The 25,833-nt window shown below is 54.4% G+C and overlaps 1 protein-coding gene across 4 annotated transcripts in view; it reads left to right on the plus strand.

Moving 5' to 3' along the window:
- The window catches only part of DOCK3 (dedicator of cytokinesis 3), a 300,167-nt gene that overhangs the window by 9,729 nt on the left and 264,605 nt on the right, over window positions 1–25,833 (plus strand). For 3 of the 4 annotated variants that reach the window (XM_077277042.1, XM_077277043.1, XM_077277041.1), the window contains exon 2: window positions 23,241–23,324. In XM_077277042.1, the coding sequence (XP_077133157.1) occupies window positions 23,241–23,324 (84 nt within the window). Of the gene's footprint in view, window positions 1–23,239; window positions 23,325–25,833 lie in introns of those variants that run through there. The other variant, XM_077277045.1, reaches the window with a different exon arrangement.

Raw genomic sequence — 25,833 nt, forward strand, 5'->3', positions numbered from 1 at the left:
AGTGATGTCACCGCTGATCTCTAGTGATGGATAGGAGACATTCTCAGTGATGTCACCGCTGATTTCAAGTGATGGGTAGGAGACATTCTCTGTGATGTCACCGCTGATCTCTGGTGATGGATAGGAGGCATTCTCAGTGATGTCACCTCTGATCTCTAGTGATGGATAGGAGGCATTCTCAGTGATGTCACCTCTGATCTCTAGTGATGGATAGGAGACATTCTCAGTGATGTCACCGCTGATCTCTGGTGATGGATAGGAGACATTCTCAGTGATGTCACCGCTGATCTCTGGTGATGGATAGGAGGCATTCTCAGTGATGTCACCGCTGATCTCTGGTGATGGATAGGAGGCATTCTCAGTGATGTCACCTCTGATCTCTGGTGATGGATAGGAGGCATTCTCAGTGATGTCACCGCTGATCTCTAGTGATGGATAGGAGACATTCTCAGTGATGTCACCGCTGATATCTAATGATGGATAGGAGACATTCTCAGTGATGTCACCGCTGATTTCAAGTGATGGGTAGGAGACATTCTCTGTGATGTCACCGCTGATCTCTGGTGATGGATAGGAGGCATTCTCAGTGATGTCACCTCTGATCTCTAGTGATGGATAGGAGGCATTCTCAGTGATGTCACCTCTGATCTCTAGTGATGGATAGGAGACATTCTCAGTGATGTCACCGCTGATCTCTGGTGATGGATAGGAGACATTCTCAGTGATGTCACCGCTGATCTCTGGTGATGGATAGGAGACATTCTCAGTGATGTCACCGCTGATCTCTGGTGATGGATAGGAGACATTCTCAGTGATGTCACCGCTGATCTCTGGTGATGGATAGGAGACATTCTCAGTGATGTCACCGCTGATCTCTGGTGATGGATAGGAGACATTCTCAGTGATGTCACCGCTGATCTCTGGTGATGGATAGGAGGCATTCTCAGTGATGTCACCGCTGATCTCTGGTGATGGATAGGAGGCATTCTCAGTGATGTCACCGCTGATCTCTGGTGATGGATAGGAGGCATTCTCAGTGATGTCACCGCTGATCTCTGGTGATGGATAGGAGACATTCTCAGTGATGTCACCGCTGATCTCTTGTGATGGATAGGAGACATTCTCCGTGATGTCACCGCTGATCTCTGGTGATGGATAGGAGGCATTCTCAGTGATGTCACCGCTGATCTCTGGTGATGGATAGGAGACATTCTCAGTGATGTCACCGCTGATCTCTGGTGATGGATAGGAGGCATTCTCAGTGATGTCACCGCTGATCTCTGGTGATGGATAGGAGACATTCTCAGTGATGTCACCGCTGATCTCTGGTGATGGATAGGAGGCATTCTCAGTGATGTCACCGCTGATCTCTGGTGATGGATAGGAGGCATTCTCAGTGATATCACCTCTGATCTCTGGTGATGGATAGGAGGCATTCTCAGTGATGTCACCGCTGATCTCTGGTGATGGATAGGAGGCATTCTCAGTGATGTCACCGCTGATCTCTGGTGATGGATAGGAGGCATTCTCAGTGATGTCACCGCTGATCTCTGGTGATGGATAGGAGGCATTCTCAGTGATGTCACCGCTGATCTCTGGTGATGGATAGGAGGCATTCTCAGTGATATCACCTCTGATCTCTGGTGATGGATAGGAGGCATTCTCAGTGATGTCACCGCTGATCTCTGGTGATGGATAGGAGGCATTCTCAGTGATATCACCTCTGATCTCTGGTGATGGATAGGAGGCATTCTCAGTGATGTCACCGCTGATCTCTGGTGATGGATAGGAGGCATTCTCAGTGATGTCACCGCTGATCTCTGGTGATGGATAGGAGGCATTCTCAGTGATGTCACCGCTGATCTCTGGTGATGGATAGGAGACATTCTCAGTGATGTCACCTCTGATCTCTGGTGATGGATAGGAGGCATTCTCAGTGATATCACCTCTGATCTCTGGTGATGGATAGGAGGCATTCTCAGTGATATCACCTCTGATCTCTGGTGATGGATAGGAGGCATTCTCAGTGATGTCACCGCTGATCTCTGGTGATGGATAGGAGGCATTCTCAGTGATGTCACCGCCGATCTCTGGTGATGGATAGGAGGCATTCTCAGTGATATCACCTCTGATCTCTGGTGATGGATAGGAGGCATTCTCAGTGATGTCACCGCTGATCTCTGGTGATGGATAGGAGGCATTCTCAGTGATGTCACCGCTGATCTCTGGTGATGGATAGGAGGCATTCTCAGTGATGTCACCGCTGATCTCTGGTGATGGATAGGAGACATTCTCAGTGATGTCACCTCTGATCTCTGGTGATGGATAGGAGGCATTCTCAGTGATGTCACCTCTGATCTCTGGTGATGGATAGGAGACATTCTCAGTGATGTCACCGCTGATCTCTGGTGATGGATAGGAGACATTCTCAGTGATGTCACCTCTGATCTCTGGTGATGGATAGGAGACATTCTCCGTGATGTCACCGCTGATCTCTGGTGATGGATAGGAGACATTCTCAGTGATGTCACCGCTGATCTCTGGTGATGGATAGGAGGCATTCTCAGTGATGTCACCGCTGATCTCCGGTGATGGATAGGAGGCATTCTCAGTGATGTCACCTCTGATCTCTGGTGATGGATAGGAGGCATTCTCAGTGATGTCACCTCTGATCTCTGGTGATGGATAGGAGGCATTCTCAGTGATGTCACCTCTGATCTCTGGTGATGGATAGGAGACATTCTCAGTGATGTCACCGCTGATCTCTGGTGATGGATAGGAGGCATTCTCAGTGATATCACCGCTGATCTCTGGTGATGGGTAGGAGGCATTCTCAGTGATGTCACCTCTGATCTCTGGTGATGGATAGGAGGCATTCTCAGTGATGTCACCTCTGATCTCTGGTGATGGATAGGAGGCATTCTCAGTGATGTCACCTCTGATCTCTGGTGATGGATAGGAGACATTCTCAGTGATGTCACCGCTGATCTCTGGTGATGGATAGGAGGCATTCTCAGTGATGTCACCGCTGATCTCTGGTGATGGATAGGAGGAATTCTCAGTGATGTCACCGCTGATCTCTTTTGATGGGGAGTAATAGATTGTAGTCTCCTGTCCTACAGTCTCCTCCCCCAGTAATGGCTGATACAGGGAGTAATAGATTGTGCTTCCCTTTAATTTCGGTACGCACTGCTATGACGTTTCTCTCTGTCCCCTGTGTAGTTGATGCTTGTGTGTGAGGGCCGGTGGAGCTGGGGGTCCCTGCTGGGGGTCTCTGTGCGATTTTCCTATTGTCGCGTAATGCTTCTAACAAGTAGGGACTGTCCAGGGTGGAGGACCCCTGTAACTTCGCCATCTAATCCACTAATCACGTGGCGGGTGGACGTTGGGGTGTCCTTGGGGTGCCCCCCCCCCCTACTAGGGGAGGATGCTGTGTCCCCTCTTGATTGGCGCGATGACACCTATCACTCCGCGGATCCACGGACGATGCCGCGCTTCTTGACTTTTTCCTTCTGATTGCACAGAAGGGGATTCGGGGGCATTAAGGCTCCAGATGTCAGGCTGTGATTTGGCAGAGGGCGGGGGACCCCCTACATCTGTCTCTGGAGATTTCGGTGGTCTTCTCGTTAATCTGTTTCATTGCAATTTCATCTGAATAAATTGGCCTGAAGGCGGCTCGTGTGCGGGGAATGTGCACATGACTGTGGGCGCACTACAGATCCCAGCAGGTGGCACAGTGTGTCAGTGGCGGCTGTGAGCTGCTGATGGTTACATTGTGTCCACCTGTGAGACTGTCGGCAGCGGGGGGCCGAGGCTGAAACCTCCAATAATCCGGAGAGATCTCGTCTTTTAATCCCATCAATTTTTCAACACAAAATGAAACTTCTGAAGAGATTAGATCTGAAAACGGAGGCAGATGAGCGCTCCCCTCCCCCGATGTGCCGGCACCGCTGCCATCTGCAGAGCGCCATGTGCGGAGCCGAGCCCCTCCACGCGGAGCGCTCTGGGAATGATGGGAGACCAGGCTCTGTGCAGGGGGCCCCTGTATTCGGGCTCCTTGGCCTCATTTCTAGGCTGTTTAACTCTTTACACTCCAGATTGTACAGGTTAGGGGAACACTGGCCAGGAGCCCCCCGTTATATCTCTGCACCCGCTGTCCCCTGCTCATACAAGGGGCGTATTGTCCGTGAAATGACCGCTCTGGTCACACAACTGTTTCCATGCTCCTCTGTCTCTCCTGCAAGTTTATAAATAAATTGACAACTGGGTGGCGCCGTTACTGTGGTGAATGGGCGTGTCCTGCACAGTCTGCACTGATTGGACACTGCTGACTGTATAGGGACAGCCCCCCAACTACATTTGTAGGAGGAATAACAGAGGAACAGAGTGACGGGTCCTTTTGTAGCGGTCTCTCCTTCAGCTGCCGCCTATTGTGACGGTCTCTTTTTGTGACGGTCTCTCCTTTAGCTGCTGTCCCTTGTGGCGGTGTCTTGTGGTCTCTCCTTTAGCTGGCAGTCTCTTCTCGTGGCTGTTTCTCCTTTAGCTGGCGGTCTCTTCTTGTGGCGGTCTCTTCTTGTGGCGGTTTCTTCTCGTGGCGGTCTCTTCTTGTGGCGGTTTCTTCTCGTGGCGGTCTGTCCTTGGGGCTGTCTCTTGTGGCGTCTCTTCTCGTGGCGGTCTGTCCTTGGGGCTGTCTCTTATGATGGTCTCTTCTTGTGGCTGTTTCTCCTTTAGCTGGCGGTCTGTCCTTGTGGCGGTCTCTTCTTGTGGCGGTCTCTTCTTGTGGCGGTCTCTTCTCGTGGCGGTCTGTCCTTGGGGCTGTCTCTTCTTGTGGCGGTCTCTTCTTGTGGCGGTCTCTTCTCGTGGCGGTCTGTCCTTGGGGCTGTCTCTTCTTGTGGCGGTTTCTTCTCGTGGCGGTCTGTCCTTGGGGCTGTCTCTTCTTGTGGCGTCTCTTCTCGTGGCGGTCTGTCCTTGGGGCTGTCTCTTCTTATGATGGTCTCTTCTTGTGGCGGTCTCTTCTCGTGGCTGTTTCTCCTTTAGCTGGCGGTCTGTCCTTGGGGCTGTCTCTTCTTGTGGCGGTCTCTTCTTGTGGCGGTCTCTTCTTGTGGCGGTCTGTCCTTGGGGCTGTCTCTTCTTGTGGCGGTCTGTCCTTGGGGCTGTCTCTTGTGGCGGTCTCTTCTCGTGGCGGTCTGTCCTTGGGGCTGTCTCTTCTTGTAGGCCTGCTCAGACGTGGGGAGGGAGACTGGTGTCAGAGCTGCTCCCATAGATTTCTATAGGGTGGTCCCCAGTCCTCCAGGAGAGCAGAATACATTGCCTGCAGCTGTGGATGCCGCCCGGTGCACAATCGTGCTGTTAGTCGTGGCTGTCGCCTCGTGTAGCTGTCACTTCATGCTGCTGCCGCCTCTTGTACCTGTCGTTCATGCTGTTTCCACCTCATTTGCAGCTGTCACTGTTGTTGCTGTCGCCTCTTATAGCTGCCATTCTTGTAAATGTTTCCCCTTGTGTTGTAGCAGTCACGCCTTGTTGTATCCTGTCTTACATGTGGCCTCTCGTGTCGTCCCTTGTAGCCCCTTGTGTCACCCTTCATCCTTCATAGCTGTCGTCCTCTTGGCCCTTCATGTCATCCCTTGTAGCTGTGACCCCTTGTGTCACCCTTCATCCCTTGTAGCTGTCATCCCTCATGGCCCCTCGTGTCGTCCCTTATAGCCGTAGCCCCTCATGTCATCTCTTATAGCCGTGGCCCCTCGTGTCGTCCCTTATGGCCATGGCCCCTCATGTCATCCCTTATAGCCGTGGCCCCTCATGTCATCTTATAGCCGTGGCCCCTCGTGTCGTCCCTTATAGCCGTGGCCCCTCGTGTCATCCCTTATAGCCGTGGCCCCTCGTGTCATCCCTTATAGCCGTGGTCCCTCATGTCGTCCTTATGGCCGTGGCCCCTCATGTCATCCCTTATAGCCGTGGCCCCTCGTGTCATCCCTTATAGCCGTGGTCCCTCATGTCGTCCTTATGGCCGTGGCCCCTCATGTCATCCCTTATAGCCTTGGCCCCTCATGTCATCTCTTATAGCCGTGGCCCCTCGTGTTGTCCCTTATAGCTGTGGCCCCTCGTGTCGTCCCTTATAGCCGTGGCCCCTCGTGTCGTCCCTTATAGCCGTGGTCCCTCATGTCGTCCTTATGGCCGTGGCCCCTCATGTCATCCCTTATAGCCGTGGCCCCTCATGTCATCTCTTATAGCCATGGCCCCTCGTGTCGTCCCTTATAGCCGTGGCCCCTTGTGTCATCCCTTATAGCCGTGGCCCCTCGTGTCGTCCCTTATAGCCGTGGCCCCTCGTGTCGTCCCTTATAGCCGTGGCCCCTCGTGTCGTCCCTTATAGCCGTGGCCCCTCGTGTCATCCCTTATAGCCGTGGCCCCTCGTGTCGTCCCTTATAGCCGTGACCCCTTGTGTCGTCTCATAGCCGTGGCCCCTCGTGTCGTCCCTTATAGCCGTGGCCCCTCGTGTCGTCCCTTATAGCCGTGGCCCCTCGTGTCATCCCTTATAGCCGTGGCCCCTCGTGTCGTCCCTTATAGCCGTGACCCCTTGTGTCGTCTCATAGCCATGGCCCCTCGTGTCGTCCCTTATAGCCGTGGCCCCTCGTGTCATCCCTTATAGCCGTGACCCCTTGTGTCGTCTCATAGCCGTGGCCCCTCGTGTCGTCCCTTGTAGTCGTGGCCTCTCGTCACCCTTCATCCCTCCTATCTGTTGTCCCTCATGGCCCCTCGTGTCGTCCCTCTTGCCTGTGGCCCCCGTAGTTGTCGGATGTATCAGAAACTCTGGTGGAGAGCGCAGCTCCGGCCTCCCAGCCCTGGCTGTAATGCAGCACATGGTGTGTTCCTGTATTAGCGCCAGCTGTGCCCGCAGGAGGCAGATTGTGCACATTTCCCGGATTTACTGGCCCGTTATGGCCTGAGATGTCTTTAGTCACCGGGGAGATGATGTTTCCTTATTATTGGCGCAGTCACATGACCGAAATCACTAGAAACACAGAGAAGTCTTATGAGCCTGAGTCCCGCAGCAGCCAATCACAGCACAGCTTTCATTTTACCAGCGCAGAGTTCACAATGAAAGCTGTGCTGTGATTGGCTGCTATGGGATGTGGAGGGGCCACCTAAGACATTGAAAGTTTTCATGCCACATGATTCCTCTCTGCTCCTCTGATAGGTCGAGAATGTGTAATCGTGAGATTCCAGCTCTTCTGTAGATCCCGCAGTAAATCTCGTCCTTTTCCTTTATCAGGATGCCGCTGCCATGTACTTTCTTGTAGTCTTTCTCTTCTTTGCTGTTTTCTGCTTGCTGAACACCCGGCACTACAAACTGATACATTGTAGCAAGACATTAGGACAGGAGAGATGTTGATTCGCTATGGCTGCTACATTGTAACTGTAACGGGGTCTACTGTGCTGGAGTACCTCTTTAGGTACCACCCCGTGTTTCAGGAGGTCCACTCTGCCTTGGCTGGAGTCTGAATGAAGGACGCTGGCTGGAATTGCTTGGTTACATGGGCGCATATAAAAGATCACTGCTTCTCCACGTATTTCCAGTGTGACAACACTTTATTCACAGCACACAGAATATATAACACAGATACAGAGGGCAGGCCAATAGAACAGCGGCAGGCCAGACATACATTACAATAGCAGCAGGGGGCCGGAGCCTGCCGATATTTACTGTGGGAATTACAAAGGTGGGGGAGGTCAGAAGGGGGATATCTTGTCCAGAGGCGCAGCCTGTGGACTGATGCATTTCACATGGAACCTATTATACATACATATACTGCATAATATATTCTTGGTGCTGGGGGGGTTCTGTAACCTTAACAAACCCTCAACCGTGAGACCAGGACAGATGTTCAGCCTCTGAAGGTTAACGAGAATCCCCCTATTCACTGAAAGCAAGCAGAGATTGTGGAAATCCTCAGTAATTTATCCTGAGAATCCGGGCGTGTGATGTGTTATCGGTGCGGTTATTGGGGTCCTAGTGGTCTGCAGGACGGTGCCTCAGCTGTGTACCCCAAAATCTCAGCGGCACTTCACGTGAGGGAGAATCTGTGATGTACTGGAGGTGTCTGTAGTTGACTGTGGACTGGGGGTCCGTAGTTGATATTGGGGGGGTCCGTAGCTGACTTGGGGGGTGAGTCTGTAGTTGACTGTGAGGGGTGTCCGTAATTGACTGGGGGTGTCCGCAGTTGACTGCCTGGGGGGGGGGGGGTGAGTCCATAGTTGACTGTGAGGGGTGTCCTTAGTTGACTGGGGGGTCCGTAGTTCACTGGGGGTGTCCGTAGTTGACTGGGGGTGTCTGTAGTTGACTGCGTGGGGGGGGGGGTGAGTCCTTAGTTGACTGAGGTGTCCATAGTTGACTGGGAGGGAGGGGATCCATAGTTGACTGGGGGGGTTTCTGTATTTGACTGGGGGGGGGGTCCTTATTTAACTAGAGGGTCCTTAGTTGACTTTTGGGGGGTCGATAGTTGACTGTGGGGTGTTACAGTTTGGGGTTGAGGTTACTTTGACCATTTTGGGGTCCGGTGCAGACAGTGCTGTGTGTTCGGAGCCCCTCGTCCTATCTCTTCAGAGGAGCCGTCCCCGAGGACAGGAGATGGCGGCCTTTTATAGTGGATGCTTCATACTCATCCATTCACCCCCTCCGTATACGAGCGCTGGGTGCGGAGGATTGGACCAGTTGTTCGGACGCTGCACCTCATTAAGGAGGCAAAAAAGTTCTCAAAGCAAATCGGACGTTCCTCCGGAGGATTCCTGCTGAATGTCCAGTGGTCGGGTCTTGTTGGGGGTTGTAGTGTTCTAAGTGTCGACTATAAGAGAATAGTTTTATCGTTGGGTCTTGTTGGGGGTTGTAGTATAATTGTATTGCAGTAATACACTGGTAACGAGAGATCCATTTAATTGGCTCCACTCAACTAGATGAGCGTAAATCATTCAGAGCAGGAAATTAGCTTAACATATAGGATGAGCCGGAGATCAGAGGCGCAGGGTGCGCTGCTGCGCTGCAGATCCGTCATGTCTGTCCTGGAGGAGGACGGAGGGGTCACCGCTCCTGCAGAGCATCCCGTATACCAGAGGTGTCAAACTGCAGTCCTCGAGGGCCGCCAACAGGTCATGTTTTCAGGATTTCCTTAGCATTCCACAAGGTGCTGGAATCATTCTGTGCAGGTGATTAAATTATCACCTGTGCAATACAAGGAAATCCTGAAAACATGACCTGTTGGCGGCCCTCGAGGAATGCAGTTTGACACCTCTGCCGTATACAATAACATATATATCTATATATCTATATATCTCCATTATGCCTTGTGTAACACAGCGCCTCGACGTGCCAGAATATAAGGTCCATTCACACTGTGTGATGCGCAGCGTTAAACGGCGGCCAATATCCTACATGTCACCGGGTGTTTATTACCCCATTTACACCCACCGACCTCGGTACAGAGGCACACGGAGCCATCAGGAACAGATCGTTCTGTGGACATAGGCTGCCATTGTTATCGGCAGCACAAACTGTTTACACCGGGTAATGTGCTGCCGAGGACGACGATCTTTCATCACCTGGTGACCGAGTGTTTTGCTCATTGGTCGGGTAATCAGCAGGCGGTTTAGACTCAATTACCAGAAATCGCGCGTTCTCAGGAGCAATAATCACACCGTGGAAATGGACCCTTATTGTGAGGAAAAGAGCAGCCTTGTCAATGTACAGGTGAGGACGGATCGTAACCCTGGGGGGTATGCTCACCATACCGGGAGGACATGCTGGGGGCACGTGTCACCGCAGTGTCGGCCGCTGATGGAGGTCATTTTCCTCTTGTATAAGGAAAGCTAATATTCGAGCGCTGCTCCATTTACTCTGCATGGCAGGAAGTATCGGGTCACATTCATCGGTCCCTGGGGCCCCTGAGTGGCTCCTACATCTTCCCGGAGCCAAAGAGCAGTGCACCACCATGTGAACTGACTGCAGCACATCCGCCCTGACATGTAAATACGTATCTTTATATATTACATGTATCTCTGAATGTGTCCCCCCGTATCTCTTCTCCCCCCCATATCTTTCCCCCCCGTATCTCTCTCCCCCCCGTATCTCTCTCCCCCCTGTATCTCTCTCCCCCCCTGTATCTCTCTCCCCCCCCTGTATCTCTCTCCCCCCCCTGTATCTCTCTCTCCCCCCTGTATCTCTCCCCCCCCCCCGTATCTCTCTCCCCCCCTGTATCTCTCTCCCCCCCGTATCTCTCTCCCCCCGTATCTCTCTCCCCCCGTATCTCTCTCCCCCCCGTATCTCTCTCCCCCCCCCGTATCTCTCTCCCCCCCCGTATCTCTCTCCCCCCCGTATCTCTCTCCCCCCCGTATCTCTCTCCCCCCCGTATCTCTCTCCCCCCGTATCTCTCTCCCCCCCGTATCTCTCTCCCCCCGTATCTCTCTCCCCCTGTATCTCTCTCCCCAACGTGTCTCTCCCCCCCCCCCCCCCCATGTCTCTCTCCCCGTTCCCCCCCCCCCCCTGTCTCTTTCCCCTCCGTATCACTGGTATCAGACACTTGGTATTTCCTCCTGCGGTTGTCAGACTCCTCCGGGCTCCTGTGACTTTTTGCTCATCCATCAGTCTTGTCTCCATTGTGGCGCCCCTGGGACAGGCTCGGCTGTGGCCTGATATCCGGTGTCCTCCTTACTCTTCCGGGGAGCGATCCTGAGCCATCACTGGTTATTTGTGGCGCTCAGTAATGGCGCGCTCCATTACAGCAGGAATTGATTTTACTGATATTCTGGTTGTGAGAAGCTGATAAGCAAAAAGTGGAAAAGAAATAGTAACTGTTCATCTGTCGTAACCACATTATCGCACATTTCCCCGTCATTACTGGTCGTCCAGATCGCCGGTCTGGGGGGCGCGGGGTCATTACTGATCCTCCACAGCACCACTGCAGGTCCGGGGGCCGCAGGGTCATTACTGATCCTCCACAGCACCACTGCAGGTCTGGGGGCCGCGGGGTCATTACTGATCCTCCACAGCACCACTGCAGGTCCGGGGGCCGCAGGGTCATTACTGATCCTCCACAGCATCGCTGTATGTCCGGGGGCCGCGGGGTCATTACTGATCCTCCACAGCACCACTGCAGGTCCGGGGGCCGCAGGGTCATTACTGATCCTCCACAGCATCGCTGTATGTCCGGGGGGCCGCGGGGTCATTACTGATCCTCCACAGCATCGCTGTATGTCCGGGGGCCGCGGGGTCATTACTGATCCTCCATAGCACCACTGCAGGTCTGGGGGCCGCAGGGTCATTACTGATCCTCCACAGCACCACTGCAGGTCCGGGGGCCGCAGGGTCATTACTGATCCTCCACAGCATCGCTGTATGTCCGGGGGCCGCGGGGTCATTACTGATCCTCCATAGCACCACTGCAGGTCTGGGGGTCGCGGGGGTCATTACTGATCCTCCACAGCACCACTGCAGGTCCGGGGGCCGTGGGGTCATTACTGATCCTCCATAGCACCACTGCAGGTCTGAGGGCCGCGGGGTCATTACTGATCCTCCACAGCATCGCTGTATGTCCGGGGGCCGCGGGGTCATTACTGATCCTCCACAGCACCACTGCAGGTCCGGGGGCCGCGGGGTCATTACTGATCCTCCACAGCACCACTGCAGGTCTGGGGGCCGCGGGGTCATTACTGATCCTCCACAGCACCACTGCAGGTCTGGGGGCCGTGGGGTCATTACTGATCCTCCATAGCACCACTGCAGGTCCGGGGGCCGCGGGGTCATTACTGATCCTCCACAGCACCACTGCAGGTCTGGGGGCCGCGGGGTCATTACTGATCCTCCATAGCACCACTGCAGGTCTGGGGGCCGTGGGGTCATTACTGATCCTCCATAGCACCACTGCAGGTCTGGGGGCCGCGGGGTCATTACTGATCCTCCATAGCACCACTGCAGGTCCGGGGGTCGCGGGGGTCATTACTGATCTTCCACAGCACCACTGCAGGTCCGGGGGCCGCAGGGTCATTACTGATCTTCCACAGCACCACTGCAGGTCTGGGGGCCGTGGGGTCATTACTGATCCTCCATAGCACCACTGCAGGTCCGGGGGCCGTGGGGTCATTACTGATCCTCCACAGTACCACTGCAGGTCTGGGGGCCGCGGGGTCATTACTGATCCTCCATAGCACCACTGCAGGTCCGGGGGTCGCGGGGGTCATTACTGATATTCCACAGCACCACTGCAGGTCCGGGGGCCGCAGGGTCATTACTGATCCTCCACAGTACCACTGCAGGGTCGCGGGGGTCATTACTGATATTCCACAGCACCACTGCAGGTCCGGGGGCCGCGGGGTGATTACTGATCCTCCACAGCACCACTGCAGGTCCGGGGGCCGTGGGGTCATTACTGATCCTCCACAGTACCACTGCAGGTCAGGGGGCCGCGGGGTCATTACTGATCCTCCATAGCACCACTGCAGGTCCGGGGGTCGCGGGGGTCATTGCTGATATTCCACAGCACCACTGCAGGTCCGGGGGCCGCAGGGTTATTACTGATCCTCCACAGTACCACTGCAGGGTCGCGGGGGTCATTACTGATATTCCACAGCACCACTGCAGGTCCGGGGGCCGCGGGGTGATTACTGATCTTCCACAGCACCACTGCAGGTCTGGGGGCCGTGGGGTCATTACTGATCTTCCATAGCACCACTGCAGGTCCGGGGGTCGCGGGGGTCATTACTGATCTTCCACAGCACCACTGCAGGTCCGGGGGCCGTGGGGTCATTACTGATCCTCCATAGCACCACTGCAGGTCCGGGGGTCGCGGGGGTCATTACTGATCTTCCACAGCACCACTGCAGGTCCGGGGGCCGCGGGGTGATTACTGATCTTCCACAGCACCACTGCAGGTCTGGGGGCCGTGGGGTCATTACTGATCCTCCATAGCACCACTGCAGGTCCGGGGGTCGCGGGGGTCATTACTGATCTTCCACAGCACCACTGCAGGTCCGGGGGCCGCAGGGTCATTACTGATCTTCCACAGTACCACTGCAGGGTCGTGGGGGTCATTACTGATCTTCCACAGTCAGATGTCAGATCGAGACCGTGTGCGGGAATAATGAGTTTGTCTTGGAAACGTGCACTATTTATATCTGCGCCATTATGTGCGGCCTCTTAACCAGTGCGTGACCGGCGCTGACAGTGCCGGGTGCTCCTGCATCTCTGTAATTAACATAAATGCATAGTAATTATCAGCTGATCACTAAGTTATTGCTGAAAGATGAGAAGCTGCAGATTAATCAGGCGCCATTCATCCAACGCAGACGGATTAATGAAGGGTTTGTGATGAAATGCCCCAAAATCCCTCACATGATCTTATCAGGTCTCTAGAAAAAGAGAGGGGGCTCGTATCTGGAAAAGGAGAGGCTGCTCGTATCTGGAAAAGGAGAGGCGGCTCGTATCTGGAAAAGGAGAGGCGGCTCATATCTGGAAAAGGAGAGGCGGCTCATATCTGGAAAAGGAGAGGCTGCTCATATCTGGAATAGGAGAGGCTGCTCATATCTGGAATAGGAGAGGCGGCTCGTGTCTGGAAAAAGAGAGGCGGCTCGTATCTGGAAAAGGAGAGGCGGCTCGTATCTGGAAAAGGAGAGGCTGCTCATATCTGGAAAAGGAGAGGCTGCTCATATCTGGAAAAGGAGAGGCGGCTCATATCTGGAAAAGGAGAGGCGGCTCATATCTGGAATAGGAGAGGCGGCTCATATCTGGAATAGGAGAGGCTGCTCATATCTGGAAAAGGAGAGGCGGCTCGTGTCTGGAAAAGGAGAGGCGGCTCATATCTGGAAAAGGAGAGGCGGCTCGTGTCTGGAAAAGGAGAGGCGGCTCGTGTCTGGAAAAGGAGAGGCTGCTCATATCTGGAAAAGGAGAGGCGGTTCGTGTCTGGAAAAGGAGAGGCGGCTCATATCTGGAAAAGGAGAGGCGGCTCGTATCTGGAAAAGGAGAGGCGGTTCATATCTGGAAAAGGAGAGGCGGCTCATATCTGGAAAAGGAGAGGCTGCTCATATCTGGAAAAGGAGAGGCGGCTCGTGTCTGGAAAAGGAGAGGCTGCTCATATCTGGAAAAGGAGAGGCGGCTCGTATCTGGAAAAGGAGAGGCGGTTCATATCTGGAAAAGGAGAGGCGGCTCATATCTGGAAAAGGAGAGGCTGCTCATATCTGGAAAAGGAGAGGCGGTTCGCACCTGGAAAAGGAGAGGCGATCGTATCTGGAAAAGGAGAGGCGGTTCGCACCTGGAAAAGGAGAGGCGGCTCATATCTGGAAAAGGAGAGGCGGTTCGTGTCTGGAAAAGGAGAGGCGGTTCATATCTGGAAAAGGAGAGGCGGTTCATATCTGGAAAAGGAGAGGCGGCTCATATCTGGAAAAGGAGAGGCGGTTCGCACCTGGAAAAGGAGAGGCGGATCGTATCTGGAAAAGGAGAGGCGGCTCGTGTCTGAGAAAGGAGAGGCGGCTCGTGTCTGAGAAAGGAGAGGCGGCTCGTGTCTGGGAAAGGAGAGGCGGCTCGTGTCTGGAAAAGAGGTGTCTCGTATCTGTGAAAGGAGAGGCGTCTCGGATCTGTGAAAGGAGAGGCGGCTCGTGTCTGGAAAAGGAGAGGCGGCTCGTGTCTGGAAAAGGAGAGGCGGCTCGTGTCTGGAAAAGGAGAGGCAGCTCGTGTCTGGAAAAGGAGAGGCGGCTTTTATCTGGGAAAGGAGAGGCGGCTCGTGTCTGGAAAAGGAGAGGCAGCTCGTGTCTGGAAAAGGAGAGGCGGCTTTTATCTGGGAAAGGAGAGGCGGCTCGTGTCTGGAAAAGGAGAGGCAGCTCGTGTCTGGAAAAGGAGAGGCGGCTCGTATCTGGGACATGGGGGAGAGAGAGATGGCTTGTATCCAGAAAAGGAGAGAAGAGGGTTTCATCTAGAAATGGAAAGGAGACCGCTCAAATCTAGATGTGGAGAGACTGTATGTAGAAGTAGAGAGGCGGCACATATCGAGAAATGGAGAAACTGGGGCGTATCTAGCGAGACGGGGTCGTATCTAGAGTTACATGTGTAGTAGTAGAGAGACAGCTCATATCTAGAGATTGATAGACACGAGAGAGATGACTTGAGAAGAATCATAGATGTTGACTTTGGAGAAAAAAAACTTGTGAGATGTAGAGTGAGACAAATGGGTCATATCTGGAAAATGAAAGCTATGGAGACGGGTGTTATCTTGAAAAGAGAGTTTGAAAGATAATACTTAAAAAATATAATGCAGAGCTCGGGGGATGGGTCATATCTAGAAACCGTGCACTAGAGAAACTAATACCTAGAAATTGAGCGCTAGAAAGGCCTATCTACAGAAGTCACTATGGTGGCTCAGTGGTTAGCACTGTACAATATATTGGGCTACATGGTGGCTTAGTGGTGAGCGCTGTGCTATATATATATATATATATATATATATATATATATATATATATATATATAGCAGCGTGGTGGCTCAGTGGTTAGTACTGTGCCATATATAGGGCAGCGTGGTAGCTCAATGATGAGCACTAAAATATATAGGACAACATGGTGGCTCATTGGTTAGCACTGTACTATATAAAGGGCAGCACAGTGGCCCAGTGGTCAACGCTGTATAATATATAGGGCAGAGGTGGTTCAGTGGTTAACACTGTTGCTTTGTAGCGCTGGGGTCATGGGTTGAATCCCGCCAAGGACGACATCTGAAAGCAGTCTGTATGTTCTCCCTGTGCTTCCGTGGGTTTTCTCTGGATTCTCCGGTTTCCTCCAACGTTCCAAAGACTGTTAGAGAATGTACATAGTGAGCCCGAATGGGGACAGCGATGTAGTGGGCTGTAAAGCTGTGGAATTAATGGCGCTATGTAAGTGAGCAAAATAAATAAATATTTAGATAGAATCTAATTGAGTTATATAGAATTAAGAGCTAGAGAGACATGTTTCTATCTAGAGAGGAGTAATAGAGGCAGGCATCATATCTAGGAGAGCTAGAGACAAGTCTAACCTAGAAATAGAGAAACACGGGACTGTGTAAAGGGGAGAGATAGAAAGATAGGTCATACCTAGAAGATGAGAGCTAAAGCGATAGTTCTCCAGAGAGCTTGAAAGATGGGGAGGAGAGTCATATCTAGAAATAATGGGCTTGATAGACATGTCATATCTGGAGAGCAGTGAGAGCCGGGTCGTATCTAGAGAGCAGTGAGAGACGGGTCGTATAGAGAGCAGTGAGAGTCGGGTCATATCTAGAGAGCAGTGAGACGGGTCGTGTCTAGAGAGCAGTGAGACGGGTCGTGTCTAGAGAGCAGTGAGACGGGTCGTGTCTAGAGAGCAGTGAGACGGGTCGTGTCTAGAGAGCAGTGAGAGTCGGGTCATATCTAGAGAGCAGTGAGAGTCGGGTCGTGTCTAGAGAGCAGTGAGACGGGTCGTGTCTAGAGAGCAGTGAGACGGGTCGTGTCTAGAGAGCAGTGAGAGTCGGGTCATATCTAGAGAGCAGTGAGACGGGTCGTGTCTAGAGAGCAGTGAGACGGGTGGTATCTAGAGAGCAGTGAGACGGGTCGTATCTAGAGAGCAGTGAGACGGGTCGTGTCTAGAGAGCAGTGAGACGGGTCGTATCTAGAGAGCAGTGAGACGGGTGGTATCTAGAGAGCAGTGAGACGGGTGGTATCTAGAGAGCAGTGAGACGGGTCGTATCTAGAGAGCAGTGAGAGACGGGTCATATCTAGAGAGCAGTGAGAGACGGGCCGTATCTGGAGAGCAGTGAGACGGGTCGTATCTAGAGAGCAGTGAGACGGGTGGTATCTAGAGAGCAGTGAGACGGGTGGTATCTAGAGAGCAGTGAGACGGGTGGTATCTAGAGAGCAGTGAGAGCCGGGTCATATCTAGAGAGCAGTGAGAGACGGGCCGTATCTGGAGAGCAGTGAGACGGGTCGTATCTAGAGAGCAGTGAGACGGGTGGTATCTAGAGAGCAGTGAGAGACGGGTCGTATGTACAGAGCAGTGAGAGATTTTGTCTAGAATAAGAGAGCTTGAAGCATGATCCTAATGAGCCAGTGAAAGGAGATATCTAGAAGAGAGTCAGAGACAGGAGAAATGCGGAGAGAGGGGTCATAAGAGACTTGTCCTATCTAGATATAGAGAGCGAGAGATGTCTTGTTTAATGAGGATTTATAACGAGACGTCACATCCAGAAAGGAGCAACAGAAACCTGCGGAGTGTGAGCTGCAGATAGGGGATTGATGATGGAGCGATCTGTCGGCTTATTGGTGGTTTTGTGGTCGGGGGTCAGGTGAGGCCTTATGTCTGTGGCCCCCGCCGGTTCGGCGCAGGATTTCGGCTTGGTGGTGGGGGAGGGGCAGGGCCGCGGCTTTGTTGTAAAGGCGATCTAATTAGGCTAATCTGTGCTGAAAGCTCTGAGCAAATGAAAAGCTGCGGACCACTCACCGCTGCCACCCATCCCGCTGCGGACGATAAAGGGGCGGAGCGTCCTGGGGCACCAGTACTATATTTGTGACAATTTACAGGATAAAAGCTTAATTGTGTCAATTCTTCCTCATTTTGAGATCTCTGCTTGCTGTTAGTGAATAGAAACTTGTTTCCAGGACTAGAGATGTGCAGATTTCATTACACAGCTATGAAGTATCACTGGCCCATTAATGTGATGGGGTCATTGGGCGCTGGAGCGTCAGGTTCCACCGCCACTGCCGAGCATCAGGTTCCACCGCCACTGCTGAGCATCAGGTTCCACCGCCACTGCCGAGCATCAGGTTCCACCGCCACTGCCGAGCATCAGGTTCCACCGCCAGTGCGGAGCGCCAGATTCTACCGCCGATGCGGAGCATCAGATTCCACCGCCACTGCGGAGCGTCATATTCCACCGCCACTGCGGAGCATCATGTTCTGCCGCCAGTGCTGAGCGTCGTCTGCCAGGATCTTCCCATCCGCCTAGTGTGCGACAAGTAAGATGACTTGTGTGGACTCTTCTGGCCGAAGGATTGGGCCCCGCTGCAGCTGACTCCTCGGTGGCTCCTTCGTCGCCTCTTTACCACTTCTGCATCGTCAGTGTCACATCTGCTGCTGATGGCGCGAGTGCGGAGCGCGCGCTGCTGTCCTGTGTCCCCGGGGTCTACACTGAGAGCATCTGTGGAGATGCTGAGCAAGCACTGACATCACGATGGCGGAGACGTGCGAGACAGCGCTGCAGGCGTCTCCTGTCCGGCCACTGGCACAGCAGGAGGGGTCACCGGTGCCGGCTGGGGGGTGCAGCGGTCAATCACAAGGATAACTGGCACCAAATTCTACCACCGGGTACCCCGTCCTGCTAGGGCCCCACTGGGAATGTTCCCCTGCGCCCCCTATCATACAGATATGACCTCACTGGCCGGGTAAAGCTCTGGGGTACCGGTGCAGCCCCCTGGCACCATCCAGCCCCAGCTGCCGGATTATGTCTGTGCAGGAGACACTGGACAGTGATTGTTATCAAATCAGCAATAGATAATCCTGCCGACAGATGGCTGCCCCGCGGTTGACGTCCCCTCCTTCCCCGCTGATGGCTGCCCCTCCTGCCCCGCGGACAACGGCCCCTCCTGCCCCGCGGACGACGGCCCCTCCTGCCCCGCGGACGACGGCCCCTCCTGCCCCGCGGACGACGGCCCCTCCTGCCCCGCGGACAATGGCCCCTCCTGCCCCACGGATGGCAGCCCCTCCTGCCCCGCTGATGGCTGCCCCTCCTGCCCCGCGGTTGACGTCCCCTACTTCCCCACTGATGGCTGCCCCTTCTGCCCCACTGATGGCTGCCCCTTCTGCCCCGCGGACAACGGCCCCTCCTGCCCCGCGGTTGACGTCCCCTCCTGCCCTGCGGACAACGGCCCCTCCTGCCCCGCGGTTGATGTCCCCTCCTGCTCCGCGGACGACGGCCCCTCCTGCCCCGCGGACAACGGCCCCTCCTGCCCCGCTGATGGCTGCCCCTCCTGCCCCGCGGTTGACGTCCCCTCCTTCCCCACTGATGGCTGCCCCTTCTGCCCCACTGATGGCTGCCCCTTCTGCCCCGCGGACAACGGCCCCTCCTGCCCCGCGGACAACGGCCCCTCCTGCCCCACGGTTGACGTCCCCTCCTGCCCCGCGGACAACGGCCCCTCCTGCCCCGCGGTTGACGTCCCCTCCTGCTCCGCGGACGACGGCCCCTCCTGCCCCGCGGTTGACGTCCCCTCCTGCCCCGCGGACGGCGGCCCCTCCTGCCCCGTGGACGGCGGCCCCTCCTGCTCCGCAGACGACGGCCCCTCCTGCCCCGCGGATAATGGCCCTCTTGCCCGCCGATGACAGCCCCTCCTGCCGCGCTCTCCGGGCTTTGTCTGACCTTAATTCACGGAAACCTCGGCTGTGCATGTGGGTGAGGAGGCAGCGAATGTGCAGATAGGGAGCAGTCCCCTCCCGGCCCGCGCCGCCTTAATCTGGGCAATTATCCGGAATCCTTCCCTGGGTATATAATGTCAGAGACGGAGGCGTGTGCGGGGAATCGCATGACTAGTAATTCCCGGGATAAAGTCATTAGCCAGCGAGGTCTCCTCTTCCCGTCAGTGATTGGGGAGATTCTTATTTACCACCAGAGGCCAAATGCCTTTAAATATCACAACACTTCTCGCAGCTGGGGGCTTGTTACAATGTTTCAGTCTGAAGTTGGGGGGGAAATGGAGACTGGACACATTGTAACAAACTTTAAGGACAGGAGGGCGGAGACATTGTAACAAACCCTCAGCTGTGAGAAGTGTCAGATCTGTAGGGGCTGATGTCCATGTTGGGGGGCGGGTGCCCCGTTTCTGCGCTGATTCTCGTCTTCCCACGGTAGTGCGGGTCTGCTGGGCCCCTTGACCCGGTTGTGTGTCGCTCCTCTCGGCTGCGTTATTCTGGAGACTTTCATCCTTCATAGACACAGTATTCTGTAACGTGGACCTGACTGTGCTGGATTATCAGACATTCTGGATTAATGGGCATTACTGAATACTTTATCATATATTCCAGATTATCAGGCGCTCATAGAATCCCCCTCTGTGCCTTCATTACCGCGTCCTGGGTGGTTCCTTGCCGGATTATCAGACTTGCTGTAGTATTGGATGCTGGACCTGAGTGCCGTTGTGCGGGACCTGTGTAGAGACCGTTATTACAGGGCCGCCCTCATTCAGGGGTCTCGGAGCCGGTTCTTCCCTCTGGATGTGGAGGGCTTGTCCCGGGGTCCACATCACCACTATTAGGACCCGGACATGGTGCTGCGCTGTCCCCTTGGGTCGGCGGTGGCTGCGGCGGTGCAGCAGTGTGTGGGTGTTCGCTGCGGCGGTGACTGCAGCGGTGCGGGGGGTGCGAGGCGGTCACTGACGGCCTCTCTTCAAGGACATTTACATAGAAACGTCCACAGACGCCTGCAGATCTGCGCCATTGCTTCTCTCACTGTCACGCGGCTTCGTAACGCGGAGCGTACAGCGGCGGCCGCAGGGAAGTGGTCGGGATTGTGACTGTCACTACTGGGACTACAACCAACTACAGCCCCCATCATGGCCTCACAGCACAGCTGGGCACAATCGATACATAGTGACTACAACCCCCAGGGGGCGCTGCCACAGGCATCCAGTAGGTGTACTACCCCGCTCCACCATGTGGAGGCGCTATATGCAGGATGTGCTGTGCATGCTGGGAGTTGTAGACTCGCGGATGCTTAGAGTTTTGCTCCTATTCCGGAGCCGATGTACAGAATGTAGGTCGGCGCCGTCCTGCGCTCATTCTGCCGCTAATTAGGTCATTTTATAACTAACTGGATCTTGCTGAATATCTGGGGCCGGACCCCGGGGCCACTCTGCGGAGGAACGTTCCGGATAGCAGTCGTGGCTCAGTGCATGCTGGGAGTTGTAGTGTCTCTGGGATTTATGATGATGAATCCACACCTCCCCCCCCCCCCCACAGCCATTTCTGTCCCGGGGTCCCTGAGGTTGGGGCCCTGTGATGGTTCCAGGGTCGGGCGGTTTGGTAATGTCGGTGGTCTTTGCAGTGTGTTTCTGGTACTGTTGGGGTCCGCTCTGCATCCTGAGAGCCGTTGTCTTGGGGAGCGCGGGATGATGTGATTGCCTCGGCGGAGGCTCGGTGCGGCTAGGAGCCGGTTACGGCAGCAGGTTCCTGGCAGGCGGCACTGAGAGGGTTAGTACTGCAGAGTGAGCGAGCGCTCCCTGCCAGCCTGTCACAGGGGGAGAGATGGCGCTGACGCACTCCATCTACAGACTGTGCAGACGCAAGAATGGTTCCAAGGTTATAGATGTCTCTGGCGGCTGGTCAACACGGCCCGACAACACAGAGGGTCTCCCTCCCAGGGGTCATGGCCCGACAACACAGAGGGTCTCCCTCCCAGGGTCACGACCCGACAACACAGAGGGTCTTCCTCCCAGGGTCACGGCCCAACAACACAGAGGGTCTCCCTCCCAGGGGTCACAGCCCGACAACACAGAGGGTCTCCCTCCCAGGGTCACAGCCTGACAACACAGAGGGTCTCCCTCCCAGGGTCACAGCCTGACAACACAGAGGGTCTCTCTCCCAGGGGTCACATTCCAACAACTCAAGAGGGTCTCCCGATACACCCGCTGTCACACTGATACGAGGCTGTGCACGGTGACGATACACCCGCTGTCACACTGATACGAGGCTGTGCACGGTGACCATACACCCGCTGTCACACTGATACGAGGCTGTGCGCGGTGACGATACACCCACTGTCACACTGATACGAGGCTGTGCACGTTGACGATACACCCGCTGTCACACTGATACGAGGCTGTGCACGGTGACGATACACCCGCTGTCACACTGATACGAGGCTGTGCGCGGTGACGATACACCCGCTGTCACACTGATACGAGGCTGTGCACGGTGACGATACACCCGCTGTCACACTGATACGAGGCTGTGCGCGGTGACGATACACCCACTGTCACACTGATACGAGGCTGTGCACGGTGACGATACACCCACTGTCACACTGACACGAGGCTGTGCGCGGTGACGATACACCCACTGTCACACTGATACGAGGCTGTGCGCGGTGACGATACACCCGCTGTCACACTGATACGAGGCTGTGCGCGGTGACGATACACCCGCTGTCACACTGATACGAGGCTGTGCGCGGTGACGATACACCCGCTGTCACACTGATACGAGGCTGTGCCCGGTGACGATACACCCGCTGTCACACTGATACGAGGCTGTGCCCGGTGACGATACACCCGCTGTCACACTGATACGAGGCTGTGCACGGTGACGATACACCCGCTGTCACACTGATACGAGGCTGTGCACGGTGACGATACACCCGCTGTCACACTGATACGAGGCTGTGCACGGTGACGATACACCCGCTGTCACACTGATACGAGGCTGTGCACGGTGACCATACACCCGCTGTCACACTGATACGAGGCTGTGCCCGGTGACGATACACCCGCTGTCACACTGATACGAGGCTGTGCCCGGTGACGATACACCCGCTGTCACACTGATACGAGGCTGTGCACGGTGACGATACACCCGCTGTCACACTGATACGAGGCTGTGCACGGTGACGATACACCCGCTGTCACACTGATACGAGGCTGTGCGCGGTGACGATACACCCGCTGTCACACTGATGCGAGGCTGTGCACGGTGACCATACACCCGCTGTCACACTGATACGAGGCTGTGCACGGTGACGATACACCCGCTGTCACACTGATACGAGGCTGTGCGCGGTGACGATACACCCGCTGTCACACTGATGCGAGGCTGTGCACGGTGACGATACACCCGCTGTCACACTGATACGAGGCTGTGCACGGTGACCATACACCCACTGTCACACTGATACGAGGCTGTGCACGGTGACGATACACCCGCTGTCACACTGATACGAGGCTGTGCACGGTGACCATACACCCGCTGTCACACTGATGCGAGGCTGTGCGCGGTGACCATACACCCGCTGTCACACTGATGCGAGGCTGTGCTGTGGTACTTGCACACTGTGACCACACATTCTTCCATGCATGGACGGTTACTTGCTCTCCTCCATGTTCAGTACAGATCACACCACGGTGACCCCGGAGCTGTGACGGGGGACATAGTAATGATGTAGTGACCTCCGCACCACCGTGTCAGCTCTGCTATAATCTGTCTTGTCTCTTTCTTTCAGTCATATCTAGTTTCCGTGGATCGGTACCTCAAGGGTTAACTCTGGAACTGGGAGAAACTGTGCACATCCTGGAGAAATGTGAAGGTGAGTGCGGGCGACTGTGGGGGTCCGATATAGGGGACAGTCACAGGGGTCCGATATGTAACAGAATTTTCTGAAATTTTATCCAATTTCTTTAAAAAATCCACAACGTGAATTCCTTGACGCTGCGGATCTGACATGTGCATCTGGGGTGCGGGATTTGCTGCTGCGGACCCTAATGCAGAAAGGACGTGTTGTTAAACTTGACCCCCAATGTTATTAGCACAGACTGGCAGCCACGCACTACTGTGTCTGGACCATGCATATAATGTTCCTGGGAAAGCTGGGTGACCACCACTATGGCCGCTGCTACAGTTTGGGGGAATGTTCCTCTTTGGAGTTATTCATCACCTCTTGTTTTGTCAGTATGTGGACCCCAAAACAATGCGTATTTCTGACTTGGGATCATCATTAATGCAGAGCGCCATCTGATGGAAACGTATTGTGCTCATGTGCAACAATGTATCACTCAGCGCCATGATTTTCATCGACCTATTTACACTGTGACTCTTATTCGAGAACTTGGCCTATTTACCGGAGTTTCCCTTTAAGCTTCCACTTTTGCTGCATTTGTAATTTACATTATTGCAGTCGGGACAATTTCCAGCCAACTGGAGAAACATTAGCAGAATAATAAGTGCGGATGTAACGTCCTTGTAATGGGATGTGCGGCACAGAAGGCAACCCACCGCTTCACTTACCAGAGATTTATAAAATACCATCTGAGCCCCCGATGCTGTAACCAGCGGCGTTCCCCGAATCCTCCCCAGCAACCCGTCCACACGCTGTGTCCGTGTAATGTAGGGAAACAGCCGGTAGAGCACTGTCCCACACATAACTGGGCACTGGAGACAATGGTCAAGGTCCAATCTGTACAGCGAGTGTCCAGGGTCAACACCAACTACCCGATCTAACAGTCTGCGCCCACCCATCTAATATATCTGCAGCTGTCATAGTTCTGTCTCATATAGACCACCAAGTAATTCTGCCTGTCTGCAGCCACCACTAGGGGGAGCTCCCTGTATACAGAGATACATAATAAGATCCTGTCTGCAGTCACCACTAGGGGGAGCTCCCTGTATACAGAGATGCATGATAAGATCCTGTCTGCAGCCACCACTAGGGGGAGCTCCCTGTATACAGAGATACATGATAAGATCCTGTCTGCAGCCACCACTAGGGGGAGCTCCCTGTATACAGAGATACATGATAAGATCCTGTCTGCAGCCACCACTAGGGGGAGCTCCCTGTATACAGAGATACATGATAAGATCCTGTCTGCAGCCACCACTAGGGGGAGCTCCCTGTATACAGAGATACATGATAAGATCCTGTCTGCAGTCACCACTAGGGGGAGCTCCCTGTATACAGAGATACATGATAAGATCCTGTCTGCAGCCACCACTAGGGGGAGCTCCCTGTATACAGAGATACATGATAAGATACTGTCTGCAGTCACCACTAGGGGAGCTCCCTGTATACAGAGATACATGATAAGATCCTGTCTGCAGCCACCACTAGGGGGAGCTCCCTGTATACAGAGATACATGATAAGATCCTGTCTGCAGCCACCACTAGGGGGAGCTCCCTGTATACAGAGATACATGATAAGATCCTGTCTGCAGCCACCACTAGGGGGAGCTCCCTGTATACAGAGATGCATGATAAGATCCTGTCTGCAGCCACCACTAGGGGGAGCTCCCTGTATACAGAGATACATGATAAGATCCTGTCTGCAGCCACCACTAGGGGGAGCTCCCTGTATACAGAGATACATGATAAGATCCTGTCTGCAGTCACCACTAGGGGGAGCTCCCTGTATACAGAGATACATGATAAGATCCTGTCTGCAGCCACCACTAGGGGGAGCTCCCTGTATACAGAGATACATGATAAGATCCTGTCTGCAGCCACCACTAGGGGGAGCTCCCTTTATACAGAGATACACGATAAGAACCTGTCTGCAGCCACCACTAGGGGGAGCTCCCTGTATACAGAGATGCATGATAAGATCCTGTCTGCAGCCACCACTAGGGGGAGCTCCCTGTATACAGAGATGCATGATAAGATCCTGTCTGCAGCCACCACTAGGGGGAGCTCCCTGTATACAGAGATACATGATAAGATCCTGTCTGCAGCCACCACTAGGGGGAGCTCCCTGTATACAGAGATGCATGATAATATCCTGTCTGCAGCCACCACTAGGGGGAGCTCCCTGTATACAGAGATAGATGATAATATCCTGTCTGCAGCCACCACTAGGGGGAGCTCCCTGTATACAGAGATACATGATAAGATCCTGTCTGCAGCCACCAGTAGGGGGAGCTCCCTGTATACAGAGATACATGATAAGATCCTGTCTGCAGCCACCACTAGGGGGAGCTCCCTGTATACAGAGATAGATGATAATATCCTGTCTGCAGCCACCACTAGGGGGAGCTCCCTGTATACAGAGATACAAGCTCCCTGTATACAGAGATACAAGATAAGATCCTGTCTGCAGCCACCACTA

The sequence above is a fragment of the Ranitomeya variabilis genome, chromosome 8, assembly GCF_051348905.1.
Source record: "Ranitomeya variabilis isolate aRanVar5 chromosome 8, aRanVar5.hap1, whole genome shotgun sequence".
In the NCBI taxonomy this organism is placed as follows: domain Eukaryota; kingdom Metazoa; phylum Chordata; class Amphibia; order Anura; family Dendrobatidae; genus Ranitomeya; species Ranitomeya variabilis.